The 15,525-nt window shown below is 41.9% G+C and overlaps 1 protein-coding gene across 1 annotated transcript in view; it reads left to right on the top strand.

The window, feature by feature from the left end:
• Window positions 1-8,146, top strand: part of CTDP1 (CTD phosphatase subunit 1) — an 87,536-nt gene extending 79,390 nt beyond the window's left edge. The window contains exon 13 of the mRNA XM_082752888.1: window positions 7,073-8,146. Coding sequence (XP_082609014.1) covers window positions 7,073-7,214 — 142 coding nt within the window. The 3' untranslated portion in view covers window positions 7,215-8,146. The remainder of the gene's footprint in view (window positions 1-7,072) is intronic.
• The last annotated feature ends 7,379 nt before the right edge of the window (window positions 8,147-15,525 follow it).

The following is a 15,525-nucleotide window of genomic DNA, read 5'->3' as shown; positions in this document are numbered from 1 at the left end:
AAGCCTGCAGCAGGCGTGCATGAGGTGAAAGAGGAGTAGAACGAGTGCTGATGAGATCCCAGTGTAACCCTAACTTAAGGAAATCTGGCTATTGACACTGAGCAGCTCCCACATAGGTGGAATCCTTAATATGTAACACTACCCCTTGAGAGTCCTGTCTGTGAGACTGTTCAAAACAATCTTGCAGGTACAAGTGGAGAGTTTTCAGAACAATACACAAAGAGCAGTTAGGTGATACCGGCTCTGTAGCCAATCTGGGAGAGGTGCTACTGATATATTACCTATATCAAAAATTTGCCAAAAGTACTGTTTATGTTTGAAGAAATGAAGGCTGCAAGAAACAAGGAAATGAGTTGGGCGTTCCTAGCTTTGTCTGCTTAAGGTTTTATCGTGTTACTGTTCTGCCATCTAGTATTATCCACAGCTCTACCTTGGCTTGCCAGATTGCCGTAGGAAGAGAGGGAGGACTGGAAATCTGAGTTAATTTGGAAAAAAACAAAGCAAAAAAGAAACATCTGGCTTGGTGGTGAACAGCTAAAGCCAGCCAATTAGACATGCTGGGGAGGAGGGCAAGGGAAGTGAAGATCTCTTGTAATACCCTCAAAATATGTTACCTTTTTTTTTTTTTTATTAAAAAAAAAAAGTATTAATTTCTGACCAGTTCTCATAACCCACCCTGAGCTCTTAATGTCTGGTCCCTTTTCACACAAGGGGAACAATAAGAAAACCATTTCACTCTATCTTATACTTCAGAGCACTTGTGCCACAAATAGTGCTCTGTTCCAGTTCTTCTGGCTGATGGTAAAAACCTCTAAGTATCAGATGGTTTTGGAGTTGGAGTTATTTCTGTTTCTCCACAGGAGCAATCAGCTGTACCAGTCTCTGGTATCCTGTTCCCCCTCATCAGTGAAACAGCTCCCCAAGCACTGGGCAAATATTTAAGCACTTATTATTAGCACCACCCCCATTTCAGCCATCTGCGAATATTAATATTCGTGTGCAACTGTGACTTGAAAGGAGTGGTGAGAGATAAAGGAGGACATAAAATTCACGATGAGGAAAACTGGTGACATACTGCTTTAATTTACATACCAGTGAGAAAGTTGACACGAAGCCTCTGAAGAATTGCCTGGCCATAAAGTAATTTAGCCAGCATTTTTCCCTTTAGTGAAGATGAATGCTTCACTGCAATTTATAAGCTATTAAACAATTAAGGTTTTTCCTTAGTAAAATATATGGATATTTAAATATCTCTTGAGAATAAGGAAACCAAGAAGTACATTAACAACTATTAGCAAAGGTTTTTAATCGTTCATTCCATGACACTATTAAGACCTTGGAACATTAACATGAATATTGTGAAGGCAATGTTGTTCCAATCAGGAAAAATAGCTAATATGTTACAACCCTCTAGTTTCCCTAAAGAGTTCTAAAAGTACTTTACATTTCACATAATAATTAATGTACATTAATCTTGACCCCTGACAGACTGTAATGGCTGCTAAACAGCAGTATATATCAACAACTAAAATGATTACTTAAAGCCTGTTCTGAAAACACTGAGAGAAGAAAGGCAGTGCTGTTTCTTAATGCAGGGGATAAAAACCAGAAATTAAAATGGACAGATCACCAACTTGTGAGTGGCTTCTTAATCATACGAACTCCTACTAGGCTTTTCCATTTGGAAAAACATAGTCAGGTTTTGCAGAAAACTTGAGCTTAACATAATGTACTTCTGAAATACGCTGATTGCAGGGACTCGTCCTTGCATTGTTATCAGCCAAGCATGTGAAAAGTAAAATGTAGATGATTTAAGTCCCCACTCCACAGAAGTGTCTTTTGCTATGTGCCTCATGAGTATTGCAACCACATTGTACAGAAGGATTTTTTCTTCATTGAAAGGAGCGTCTCCCTTTCTCATTTTGCCACTTTTAAACTGCTAGTGTGGCTTATGTGTGCCTTCAGCTATCCCAGGAAATATACACTGAGAAATTGAATTTAATAGATGACAGTATTTGATTTGCTGGTTACAAGGAAATAGCCCTTGAGTTACTGAATTTGAATGTTCATAAAAATACATTCATGCTAGACAGGCAAGCGTGCTGTGTTCCTCTTCTAGTTGCTTTGCTTATTAGATGTTTCTATTTTAATATAGCATTGTATTTCTTAAAAGGGTTCCATTAAGATGTTGAACAGACCTGACAGAATCTGCTTTTCAATTAACAGAGAGAAAAAAAGTCCAACACTATTTATTTTCAACTAACTACAAACTAAGGATGACAGAAGCAACAAATACTGAACTTCCTTTCACTGCTTTGTTTCTTATGACTCTTCCAGAGAACTAAATTTGAGTGAAAACTAAGAGAATGGAATTTTCATTTGACCTATAGTACTTTGCAATCATATTGTAGTGATCATTCTAACAGTTCTAACAATGCATTTTTATTTTAAGCATTTTTTCATGGTTTATTTTTCACATGCGTACACAATGTTCAATTGCAACTTCATACATGTAGTTTCTTCTATTCCTTTCTCTACTTTTGGAGTACCACTAAGTGTATTTAGGGCTCAGTAGCATTCTGTAGATTAAATTTTCCTAAAAATAACTTTTTTGCATTTATAATTAAGTGTTTTATATTTTAATATCATCACGGATTCTACTTGATGTTTATTTAAATATGTTGCTAATTCATTTAAATACTTCTTTTCTGAAAATGCAGTTCTCTTTTAAACTGATTTCTCCATCCCAGATAAGAAAAAAAAAAATAATGCCTCTTTTGGTATGATTTAAAGAAAGGAGGTGAGACTTGAGAATTCTGGCTTCAGAGAGTTTGAGATGAACTGGGCCATAGGAAGGAAAGCTGTAGTCTAGAATTGTATATCTGTGGGCTTCCTAGGACTGATTATACAATGGAAAAATATTTAATGCATAGGCAATGGAAATATGACTTGTACAGGTTTTTCACAGAGCTGTCAGGTATTTAAAGTTCCAAGTTTAGTCTTTTGGAAAACCTAATTGTTTGTGAAGTTAATAATACTTAGTTTTGTTGTTGTTGTCTAATAGAAGTCAAGCAAAATTGCATTTAAAAATACAAATCAGGCTAATGGAAACCTATAACGTAGAGATGAATCATACTTCCTAAATATTAAGAAGGAATTCTTTATGTGCATAACTTTTGCCACACAAAAGTGTTATGCACTATGTCTTGGAAGCTTGAAATAACAAGGAGTGGGCACAAAATAATGAGGAAAACATACATTTTATATTGTTTGTTCTCTTAATAAATATGCTGCCATGGGGATATACTGCTTTACTCTGAAGACAGTAATCATTGATATGATGTTATTGCTCTTTACCAAATTCAAAAAAAAAAAAAAGCAGCATTATATTATTGATGTTATTACTCCATATTTTTTTTATCAGAGTTAGCTTTGCATTTTATTTCAAAATATGTATTTAGATACTTTTGGAATAACTGTACAGCTGTGGTTTACAGTACACAAGTAGTGAAAGGTTTGTATATCTTAATAAGAGCAATCATTCTGGAGAGATTTTTCCTTTCTTACAGCAGAGGATTAACTCAGATGTGTTTGTTTGTTTGTTTTTCTGTTATTTTTTGTTCTTTTTTTTTGTTTTTTTTCTCCTCCCAGACAGTGAAGAAGTTTTCATATCTAGACTGAATAGAGTTGTCATTCTATGTTTTCAAAAGAACAAGGACTGACAAAATAGCATTCATCTTTTGCATTTCCAAAGGTGATGTTTAGTACAGCTGAATGAGGGATGGAACTATGTCAGGACGTTCCCTTAAAGTTTTCTGGAAAGTCTTCCTGTAGACTTGTACATCATTCTTAAAATTAAGTAGTTAATTGAGTATTTCAGGTCCCTGTATTTTGTTGATTGTCCTCAACAAAATGTAGTTGCTATGGCATGGATTTAAATAAAAAGGAGGGTTTGCTGCAAAGACTAGTAACTTCAAATGCTTTTCCCTTAATTTTTCAGTAAACAGTTCCTAACATTTTTAGGAAATAATCAACTGGCAATGAAATACTGGTTTCTTCATAGATATTTTTCTATGGAATCTTTGCTATTGAGTTAGGTATGAACAAACTCACAGCATTTGCAGTATATGCTGTCAGACTACCTTTTGGTTTTCGGTTGACAGAACACCATCAGTTTCCATAGCTATAATATTGTAACAGGTGAATATTTTGAACTGTGAATGTTGTGCTATAGTTTCCCCCCATGTCTTTATTTATCTTACTGTTTAGTTAGCACTACATGTATGCATCTGATCCACTACCTGTTAAACAACTTTTTCCTTCTTTTTCTTCTTTAATATGCAATCGGCTTTTTTCCAGCTAATAGTATCATTGATGACTAAAATAGTGCTATATCTCTGAAGGTTGAAATCATTGAGAAGTGAGCAAGTGAAATTCAAGCTCCATACGTTTATATAACTTTTAATGGAAATGTGCTAAGATTCCTTCTGACTGGGCATTTTTAGCCTAGGCACTTCTTCATCTGAACTGTATGCTAATGCAGCCTGCATAAAAGCCACCAATATGCTTGAGAAGCTGATTTTTATTCTGTATTGTGCTTGACTTTTGTGCACTCTGATTCCCTCATCAGGTTGCATTTGAGTTGAGATAGCAAAACCTGCGGGAAATGCTTTTACCTCACCCCATTTTTCCTTGTTAAGAATTTGCACCCCAGATTGAATCCATAACTTGCTGGGTCATTACTCACAAAATAACTGAATCACAGAACAGTTGAGTGTGGAAGGGCTTTCCAGAAGTCAAATGGTCCAACCCCCTGGTCAAGCAGAGGCACATACAGCAAGCTACCCAGGACCTGGATGGCTTTTTGGAGATCTCCAAGGATGGAGACTCCACAACCTCTCTGGGATACCTGTGCCAGTGCTTCCTCATATTCAGAAGGAACCTCACGTGTTTCAGTTTGTGCCCACTGCCCCTTGTTCTGTCAGTGGACTCCACTGGCTCCATCTCATTGCATCCTCCCTTCGGGAATTTACGTACATTGATATATACATTGACCCCCCTCAGCCTTCCCTTCTCTGGGCTGAATAATCCAGGCTCTCCCGGCCTTTCCTCATGGGAAAGATCCTCTAGTCCCTTTACCATCTTTATGGCCCTTTGTTGTATTAGGGCCATTGGGAGCCCAGGGCTGGATACAGTATCCCCGGTGTGGCCTCACCAGGGCCAAACAGACCTCTCTTGACTGGCAGGCAATACTTTGCCTACTTCTGCCCAGGATACCCTTGCAGTCTTACTTGTGGCAAGTGCACACTGCTGGCTTATGTTCAGCTTGGTGTCCATCAAGGCCCCCAAGTCAATTTATGTAAAACTGCTTTCCATCTGGGCAGCCCCCAGCACAGGTTGGTGCCTAGGTTGCAGGGCTTTGCACCTCTCATTGTTGAATTGCGTGAGGTTCTTGTCACGCTGGCCAGCCTGGCCAGATCCCTCTGGATAGCAGCGTGGCCCTCTGGTGCCTCAGCCACTCCTCCAGCTTCATGTAATCTGCAGACTTGCTCTTACCACCCTGTACCGAAGGAAAAATAAACCTAACATCACTGTGATGAGGTAATCAGTAAAGCAGCAGCTGTGTATCTTTTGGTCCCACTGGTGCAGCATCAGGGTGCTACAGTACTGTTCTCTTACCATTTTGATTCAGACTTTCCTCCTGGCCTCACAACCCATTGTGTCAGTTTCCTTGAAGAGCTAAGAAAGGGAAGGTCAGGCTGAGCCAGCCAACAAGACAAGTAGTCCAGGCTTCTGAGAACTAATATTTCTGGAAAAATGGCAGTAAGAATGTCTTCGTATAAATAGAAATTGTTTTGTATTTCAGTTTTGCTTAGAAACTCTTACTTGACTTACAATATTTGTATTTGTTTCCTTTGGGTATATGAGGTTCAACTTGGTATTTATCAAAGGTCTTTCTTGCTGTAATGATACATTTCTATGCTCTTAGAAGTAGAGGAACAATGGCTAAATTGTTGTTTTTTCCAAAAAGATACTTTATTAATTCTTTGTTACTGAAAGTGAATGCATTGTTTTTAATGAAACCCCACCTGCTGCTGAAAAGGACAGTTATTTAGGAGAGACCCGCTTTGCACATATTTCTGCTTGAAATTTGATCAAATGACCAAGAAAGGATTTTTGAAGGTATTTCTACATCTCATTATGAATTCTGTAGAAAGTCTTAACTTTTATTTTTGCCTCAGAAGTATATGTCTGATATAAAATTACCTTTTGGCAAAGAAAAGAGATTTTAGGATTCCACAAATCCAAATTCTTTTGCTTATGGCTATGTCCCAGTTGAAGCATTAGATCTTCCTCTGAGATCTTTCACAACCAGGAATATGATTCTTTCAGCAGAGTGTGGTGCACATAAGGTTCCTGTTTAATCTGGTTAGTTCTCTGGAGATGCGAAGAAATGTGTTGTTCAGACCAGCAGTGCTAATTCAAAGAGACATAAAAGAGAAGAATCAGATCCCAGGTTTGCAAGCGTGCAAGTTTAGATGCTAATGCAGTGAGAATGGTTGATCAGTTAAGGTTTTTTTGTTGTTGGTGGTTTGTTTTTGTTTTGTTTTGTTTTTTAAAAGGAAAATGTTATTTTGTCATATGTTTTTGAAATATATATTTTGGTATTCTCTCATTCATATGGTATATTTTTCTTTCTTTTGGTATGTGAGAGGAAAGTAAATCAACTGTGTTGGGTGGTCTTTTGTTGTTTTTTTTTGTTTTTTTTTTTTTGAAGCATTATACTTTGTTTTCATTCTTTGTTTGGAGAAGTGGGAGAAATAAAATTAGCAAAACTTTGTTTGCACCCACATCAGACAGTAACTAGCAGCAATTAGAAAATCAATTGTGGAGGTAGTAATTAGACCTCTTAAAAGTAATTGCTTTACCTTTTTGTCTAGCCCTGGAAAAAAAAAAAGTGGAGTCCTTTCGTCCTGTTTTTTTTTGTTTTTTCCTCCTGTCATATAATAATGGTCTGAAAGAGCAATCAGATACCTCAATTCACAGACTTTCTCTCCGTCTACCCTTCCAGGGGTCACAAGCGCAAACTGGATGAAGATGATGCTGCCAGTGAATCCAGTAAAGAGTCTAGCAATGAAGATGAGGAAGGAAGCAGTTCTGAAGCAGATGAAATGGCAGCAGCACTTGAAGCTGAATTGAATGACTTCATGTGACATTCATGCAGAAGACGGAGTTTGTATTTATATTTTACTTATCATAAGCAGATCAGACTTCAGATGAGTCCCTTATGTCAGTACTCAATGTTTTTCCAAAATATGTGTGTATATTTTGCAAAGCAACACAAGAGTTGACACATTATTTTACAAAATCAGAAATAGATGTTTTTAAGGTGTTTTACTAAAGGAAAATATCCTTTTTTTAGACAAAAAAAAAAAAGTATTAAATGGGACTTGGTGTGCTATGCCAAAGACATGTTATGAGCTCTGCAGAACCTTCATGTACAGTACAGTTACAAAAAAGTAATACAAAAATTTGTGATTTAACATGCAACAACGCAACAACTTTTCAAAATATTGCAGTTTGTGGTTTATTGGTTACAATCTTCAAAAAAAAAAAAAAAAGGGGGGGGAGGGAGATAAAGTAGATGGAATTGTCTGAGTAATACAGCAGGAACCTGATGAACTGATCGTCATTTTCCATGAATAAATGCTATCAAATATAAGAGGATTTTTAAAAGAAAAAAAAAAAGAAAAAACAATTTATATTTGTATAGAAACAGAGAATGTGATATGCAAGCTTTGTGAACTCTGCACTTGACCCACCTGTCATTCGCTTCTAAAAGAGTACATAATGATCAGAAGTCATGTTTTTAAGTTACTTTGTGAAATAGTTGGGTTCATTAGGGAAACACTTTAGTTTTTTAACTTGTCTTCTCTGTAACCAGAAATTTAGCACAGCATACTGTGTGATCCTGTACTGCCGTAAGAAGCATATTCACCCATTTGTGTTCTTGGAAAGAACGAGTGCTGCTTCAGTCTAGATAGGATTTAATTTCTTTGAAAAGAGATTTGATGTAAAGTTTTTGTATATTCTATTTCATATTTGACCCACAAAACAGATTTTCTTTCATTTAATAAAAATTCATTTTGTAGATCGTTTCCCTTTCCTGCATCACAGAAGTGAGTAACAAGAGTTCATTTGCTTCTGCCAACTACAATGCCCCTTTGCACATCATTTTTCCTGTACTGTGCATGAAAATGATGAAAAACACTGAAAGTGAGTGTGAAGTTGTAGATTCAGGGAGTTAACTGAGCCAGAGAAGAGAAACACTACCTCGGAAAATTACCTTTTCTTTGGTACATGAACTGTTATATTATGACACTTTCTCCTCTCTCTTTGGTTGACCTGTGAAGATACTGTAAGAGTCACTACTGTGGCGTGGGGTTTTTGAGGCTAGAACTGTGGTGTATTCTCAATGGTTAGCAACTGGAGAGACATTCTTTTAAAAGTTGTTAGCAAAAGAATGCTCATTAATTCACATGTTATGGTTAAAAGTACTTTCTGGTGCAGAAATGCTTAGTTTTGCCACTTTAACGGTACAACTGAGAGAACATTTCAGTAGACTCTGCTGGTTTACAAAGAACAGGCTAGTTCCTAAAGCTTCATAATGATGATAAAAGGATGAGAGAGAAAACAGGAGAATCTTCTCAGGTTAATACTGCTTTTCCACTTCAGAATGCAAGGTCAGCATCCATGAGATAAAAATGTTCTCAGTAATAAAATATTAAACTTCCTGGACATTTACATAGGTACCACATAACTGAAGCCTACACTGACCTGTTTCCTAAGCTTTTCATGAAAACAAGCAGGACTTTTCCAAGTGAGCTAAACTGTATAACAGAAAACAAACAAAAATACTGCACAAAAAAAAAAAATCTAACAGAAGTCAAAACATTTTTTTCAGCAACTTTAATGCAGCCTCCCCAGATAGCGGAGGATGATTCCCTTCCATTAAACTAAATGTCAGGGCTGGTGGGTATTTTCTGTGTTTTCTTAAATTTCTAGCTGAAATAATGTGAAGTAATACCAACTTTGGGGGTCACTGTGATGCTGCAAATGATTTCACAACATGAATTTCAGCAGGGAACCATTTTGGCTGATGGTCTCTGCCAGTGACACAGCTATGAACATAAACACAGCTAGGGAACAAAATCGGTAGATTGCTATGACTTCGATGATGTTCTTATCTTGGTTTAAGCTGCTCGTTGGGTACCACGTTCCTGCGCAGCCAGCTGTCTCAGTGCTAAGTGGAGCAATTCCATACGCACAATTTGAAAAGCTTTTTGGTGTGAAAGGCTGTATCCTGTTCCCAGTTTTACTTTATGGCTGCCACTTTTGCTTTAACTACTATTTGCGTCTGTCTGGGCAAGAATCCTAAAAACGATCAGCCCTCTGCTAGACCCAGTATTGTCTGGGACCCTTGTGTAAACACCAAGCAAGAACTCTCTTCCAGACTGTGATAGACCCCATCTATCTAGGGCTCTGGTACCAGCAAAGACTCTTCTGTCTCTATGGATTTTACAAAAGACTACAATGAGTACCATACCCAGAGGCCACAGGGAGCAGGCAGCACACTGCCAGGATTACAGCCTAGCAGTTCCCTAATGACTCTTGCATCACAGACAATGCTTGTTTTGACATTAATTATTCAGGTAGCTCTAATAACCCCAGCTCTTTAATCCTCAGGGTGTTGGGGGGGGACCAAATATGGTTTTTTTTTGAGAGGCATTAGCACTGTTCACTGTCAGATTAATCCAGCAATTCAGCTTGCTTGCTGTTTAAAAGTAGAATTGTGCTCCTTTTGGTACCTGCTTTGAGTAAACTGGTCACCAGACTCTGTACAGACAGGGGAGAGAAATGGAAACTGAAAATTGAGTAGATACAAAGCTGAATGCCATGGCCAAAGTCCCCAGAAGAAGCCTTTCAATGTATGAAGTGGCCACTCCCACTAACATCTTGAGAAGCAGGAGTATCCTAGGAAAGGCAATAAATGCGCTTGTGGAAAACCTTTTAATTCTTTATTAAATGACCCACATCTCCTCACTAGTTGTTTTATCTTACATTCTTGATCATTGTACTTGCATATATCTATCATACATATCATTGTATCTGCGTGTTAGCTAGCTATCAAGGACCTGCTGCCAGAAAGGGCTCTCTCAGAGCAGACCTGAAGCCTGGGCTCCTGTTGGATTTACTGAGCACTGCTGTTTTCTAAAGGGGTACCAGGCATGGAAGTGAGTATAGAAGAGGCAGACAATGCTTCATTAAGCTTTCTGTAGACATACTAGCACTGCTGACTAGGAAGGATGGCTTCTGATGTCTGACAGCTGTTTAAGAACAGGTAAAAGCAGTCAGTTCAATTTAAAGGCTGACAGTTTTGCTTTTTCCTTCTAGATTTGCCCTAAGCAGTTCTTAAGAGAATGGGAAGGCATCCCAGCTCTGTGTAGGGATGTGTTGAGGACCTGTGATGAAAGCAAAAAGCATTGGGTAGTGGCCTAAGCTTTTTTTCTTTGTGCTTAGGTGCTGGAGGAGGGGAAGGTGAGGGAACTTGTCACTTGACACTGAGATGTGAAAAACCAAGTACGCAAATACTTCCCCTGTCAGGTTTTGTGCATATGTGGAGCGGGCCTTGGAGTCTTCTCGGTGTTAGGTAGTAACATCCTCTGCAGAGGGTGCAAAGTCTCAAGTTTCTTTCTTGGCACTACTGCTTGTAAAATAGGTGACTGTCTTACAAGTGTGAAAATCCACACACTCAAACTCGGAGCTGTACCTAAAGATTTCTCAGTTCTGCCTATTTTTACTACAGCGAACGCTGCAGTAGATGACAAGTCAGAGAATGAATATATAGTAGTCCTATTAAGGAAGTGGATAATTTCATGGAGTTGAAAATTCAGCATGAGAAGTCTCCCATAAATTATTAAATCAAGCTTATCCAAAATGTAAACATTCGTGAACCACTTTTAATTAAAAAGCAAAAGCACAAATTCAAAACAGTTTTTTTTTAGGAGAAATTTTCCCTAGTAGCTAAGACTGCTAGTCAAGCTGATGCCATGAAAAGGTATGGTTATGGGCATGGCACATCAGGAGGGAGAAGCGCGGCAGGGTGAGCAGGCAGGGCAGAGCGCTCCCCCCTGCCCATACGAACACCTCCTCTAACGGTGGTGTACACCAGGCACAGTGCTCTCTAGGAAGTCTGTACACACCCAGACCGACTGCCCGCTCCAAACTGCGGCAGTTCAGGTCTCCGGGTGCAGGGAGTGCCTGAGCCTGCTGCTACCACCTGCGGGGGGCAGAGAGACTGTGTGCGTGAGGTGCGAGCAGGTGGACAACCTGGTCCGCCTCGTGGCAGAACTCAAGGAGGAGGTCCAGAGGTTGGGGGATATCAGGGAGTGTGAGCGGGAGATAGACTGGTGGAGCAACTCCCTGCGGGGCCTGAAGGACAGGTACTGGGGTGAGACACCCCAAATGGGGGTGGACCCCTTGCCCTGCTGCTGTTGGGCAAAGGGAGGGGACCTGGGAGTTGAGGAGGAATGGAGACAGGTCCCTGCTTGACATCGCAGGGGATGCCCTCCCCTACCGGCCCCACCTTCCCAGGTGCCCTTACACAACAGGTTTGAGGCCCTGGAGCTTGAGAGACTGGTGGGTGAGGAAGAGGTAGAAAGTCTACCCAGGAGGATGCCTAGGGCAAGGAAGTCGACTCCACGCCTCAGGACTGCCTCCACCAGGACAGAAAGAAGGGTGATTGCTGTGGGCGACTCCCTTCTCAGGGGAACAGAGGGCCCTATTTGTCAACCCAACTCTACCTGTAGGGAAGTCTGCTGCCTCCCTGGGGCCAGGGTCAGGGACATTGCCAGAAAGCTTCTCGACCTGATTCACCCCTCTGACTGTTATCCTCTTTCAATAGTCCAGGCTGGCAGCGATGACATTGAAGAGAGAAGCCTGAAGGCTATCAAACGGGACTTTAGGGGACTGGGACGGTTAGTGGATGGAGCGGGAGTACAGGTGGTGGTTTCATCCATCCCTACAGTGGCAGGGAGGGGTACAGAGAGGGCACGGAAAGCCCACCTGATAAACACGTGGCTCAGAGGCTGGTGCCAACACAGAAATTTTGTGTTTTTTTGACCATGGGGCGCTTTACTTGGTACCCGGCCTGATGGCCGCAGATGGGTCCCTATCTCTAAGGGGAAAACAGATCCTGGGCCAGGAGCTGGAGGGGCTCGTTGAGAGGGCTTTAAACTAGGTAAGAAGGGGGACGGGGCTGAAACAAGGCTTGTTGAAGCTGTGCCAGGGGGAACAATGGCAAGGCTGGGAGAGAAGGCAATGGCCCAACTGAAGTGCATCTACACTAATGCACGCAGCATGGGTAACAAACAGGAGGAGCTGGAAGCCATCGTGTGGCAGGCAGGCTACAACTTGGTTGCCATCATGGAAACGTGGTGGGACCACTCTCAGGACTGGAGTGCTGCAGTGTCTGGCTATAGGCTCTTCAGAAGGGACAGGCAGCACGGAAGGGGTGGTGGTGTGGCTCTCTGTATCAAAGAGAGTTTTGATGTCATGGAACTTGAGGCTGGGAATGATAAGGTTGAGTCCTTCTGGGTTAGGATCAGTGGGAAGGCCAACAAGGCAAGCATCCTGGAGGAGGGTCTGTTATGGACCACTGAACCAGGATGAGGAGACGGATGAGGAGTTCTACAGGCAGCTGACAAAAGTTGCGAAATTGTCAGCACTTGTTCTTGTGGGGGACTTCAACTTCCCAGATATATCCTGGAAGCACAACACAGCCCAGAGAAAGCAGTCTAGGAGGTTTCTGGAGAGTGTGGAAGATAGCTTCCTGACACAGCTGGTTAGTGAGCCTACCAGGGGAGGTGCCCCGCTAGACCTTCTCTTCACAAACAGAGAAGGACTGGTGGGAGATGCGGTGGTTGGAAACTGTCTTGGGCAGAGTGACCATGAAATGGTGGAGTTCTCCATTCTTGGAGAAGCCAGGAAGGGGACCAGTAAAACCGCTGTCTTGGACTTGCGGGGGGCCGACTTTGAACTGTTCAGGACACTGGTTGGCAGAGTCCCTTGGGAGGTGGTTCTGAAGGGCAGAGGAGTCCAGGAAGGCTGGGCGCTCTTCAAGAAGGAAATCTTAATGGTGCAGGAGCGGTCTGTCGCCACGTGCCCAGAGACGAGCTGGCGGGGAAGAGGACTGGCCTGGCTGAACAGAGAATTGTGGCTTGTGCTTAGGAGAAAAAAAGAGGGTTTACAATCTTTGGAAAAGAGGGCAAGCCACTTGGGAGGACTATAAGGATGCTGCGAGGCAGTGCAGGGACAAAATTAGAAAGGCCAAAGCTCATCTGGAGCTCAATCTGGCTACTGCCATCAAAGACAACAAAAAATGTTTTTACAAATACATCAACGCAAAACAGAGGACTGAGGAGAATCTCCATCCTTTACTGGATGCGAGAGGGAACTTAATTACAAAAGATGAGGAAAAGGCAGAGGTGCTTAATGTCTTCTTTGCCTCAGTCTTTAGTGGCAAAACCAGTTGCTCTCTGGATACCCAGTACCCTGAACTGGTGGAAGGGGACGGGGAGCAGAATGTGGCCCTCACTATCCATGAGGAAATGGTTGGCGACCTGCTACGGCACTTGGATGTATTCAAGTTGATGGGGCCAGATGGGATCCACCCGAGGATACTGAGAGAACTGGCGGAGGAGTGGCCAAGCCACTTACCATCATTTATCAACAGTCCTGGCTATCGGGGGAGGTCCCAGTCGACTGGCGGCTAGCAAACGTGACGCCCATCTACAAGAAGGGACGGAGGGCAGACCTCAGTGCCAGGGAAGCTCGTGGAGCAGATTATCTTGAGTGTCATCATGCGGCACTTACAGGGCCACCAGGTGATCAGGCCCAGTCAGCATGGGTTTATGAAAGTCAGGTCCTGTTTGACGAACCTGATCTCCTTCTATGACAAAGTGACGCACCTGGTGGATGAGGGAAAGGCTGTGAATGTGGTCTATCTTGACTTCAGCAAGGCTTTTGACACAGTTTCCCACAGCATTCTCCTCAAGAAACTGTCTGCTCGTGGCTTGGACTGGCATACGCTTCATTGGGTTAGAAACTGGCTCCCCACCTGAAGCATTGTATAAGAACATACAGCTCACGTAGTGCCTCTTCTTGTCATCACATCACCTACCTGTTCTCCCCATAGAAACATCAGAAACAGGCCTATACATAAAGGTTTCCTCCCTCAGCACAGCCCCATCAGCAAGATCCTCCTCATCCTGGTGTACTGCTGCTCTCCCAGCTCCTGGTCCAGCATTGTGATCCCCAGCAGTGAACCCAGCAGATACCAAGGCAATTCTCATTCGTGACCATGCAGGTAAGGTACTCCTGCTTGGGAGCAGCAGGAGGATGAAGTCCTCAGTGCTCCACCTGTTGCACACGTGGTCACTTCACAAAGCTGGTCTAGGTAAGTCTCAGTTTCTTCCAGGTGGGCAAGTACCTCCCACAGTTGTTTTTAATGAAGAGTCTTAGACTATCTTTATTTTATATGTATGAACAACAGCGACAGCAGTCCAAATGTTACAGATTAGTGGAACCACTGCCTCTCTACAAATTCCTGAGCAGGGGAAGTGGAAAAGGAGCTGCTGGTCTCTCCTCCTTGGTGACCAATGACAGGACACACTAGGAACGGCACAAAGCTATGCCAGTGGAAGTTCAGACTGGGCATTAGGAAAAATTTCTCTTTTGTGAGGGTGGTCAAACACAGGAACAAGCTTCCTAGAAAGGTGGCTGATGTCCCGTGCCTGTCAGTGTTCAAGAGGCACTTGGACAATACCCTCTGTGAATGCTTTCATGTGGAGGGAGGAACGTCTTTATTCCTCAGTGTCATACACATCATTATGACAAATGAAAAAACTCACCTTGCTTCTGGTCTACGTGCCCATCCTTCATCTGGCTGATTCCCAGCAGCTGCATGGTCATTTTCACCAAAAGCTAGGACAGCTGCTTTCCTGGAGCTCCAAGGGGAACACATGTACTGCTGTGATCTTTCTCCTCAAAGGACAAAAACTGTCTATTGTCATCAATATGTGCATATACACAGAGAAAATCACTGAACCGTAGTCGTGGCTGAATTAGGAAAGGACTTCTGGAGTTCATCTAGTCCACGCCCCCTGCTCAAGCAGGATCAGCTGGAGTAGGTTGCCAAGGACTCAAAACCAGGCAGGTTTTGAGTAACTCCAAGGACGGACACTCTGCAGTTTGTGTGCAGCCTGTTCCAGTGCTCAGACCCCCGTCACAATAAGAAAGATTTTCTTTTTTCGTGATTAATGAGGGGATGTGCAAGGGAAAAAGAATGAGCAAGATTGTTATTGCATATATCACATGCATCTCTTAACACATTCCAGTATTTCTTCCAAAGAGGAATTATTAAGTAGATTTTAGTATAATTGTGGTGGCATTTTTTGAGCCACT

The sequence above is a fragment of the Aythya marila genome, assembly GCF_965140915.1.
Source record: "Aythya marila genome assembly, chromosome: 2".
Taxonomy (NCBI): domain Eukaryota; kingdom Metazoa; phylum Chordata; class Aves; order Anseriformes; family Anatidae; genus Aythya; species Aythya marila.
Note: the sequence above shows the minus strand (reverse complement) of the source record. Positions and strands in the feature narration are given on the sequence as shown.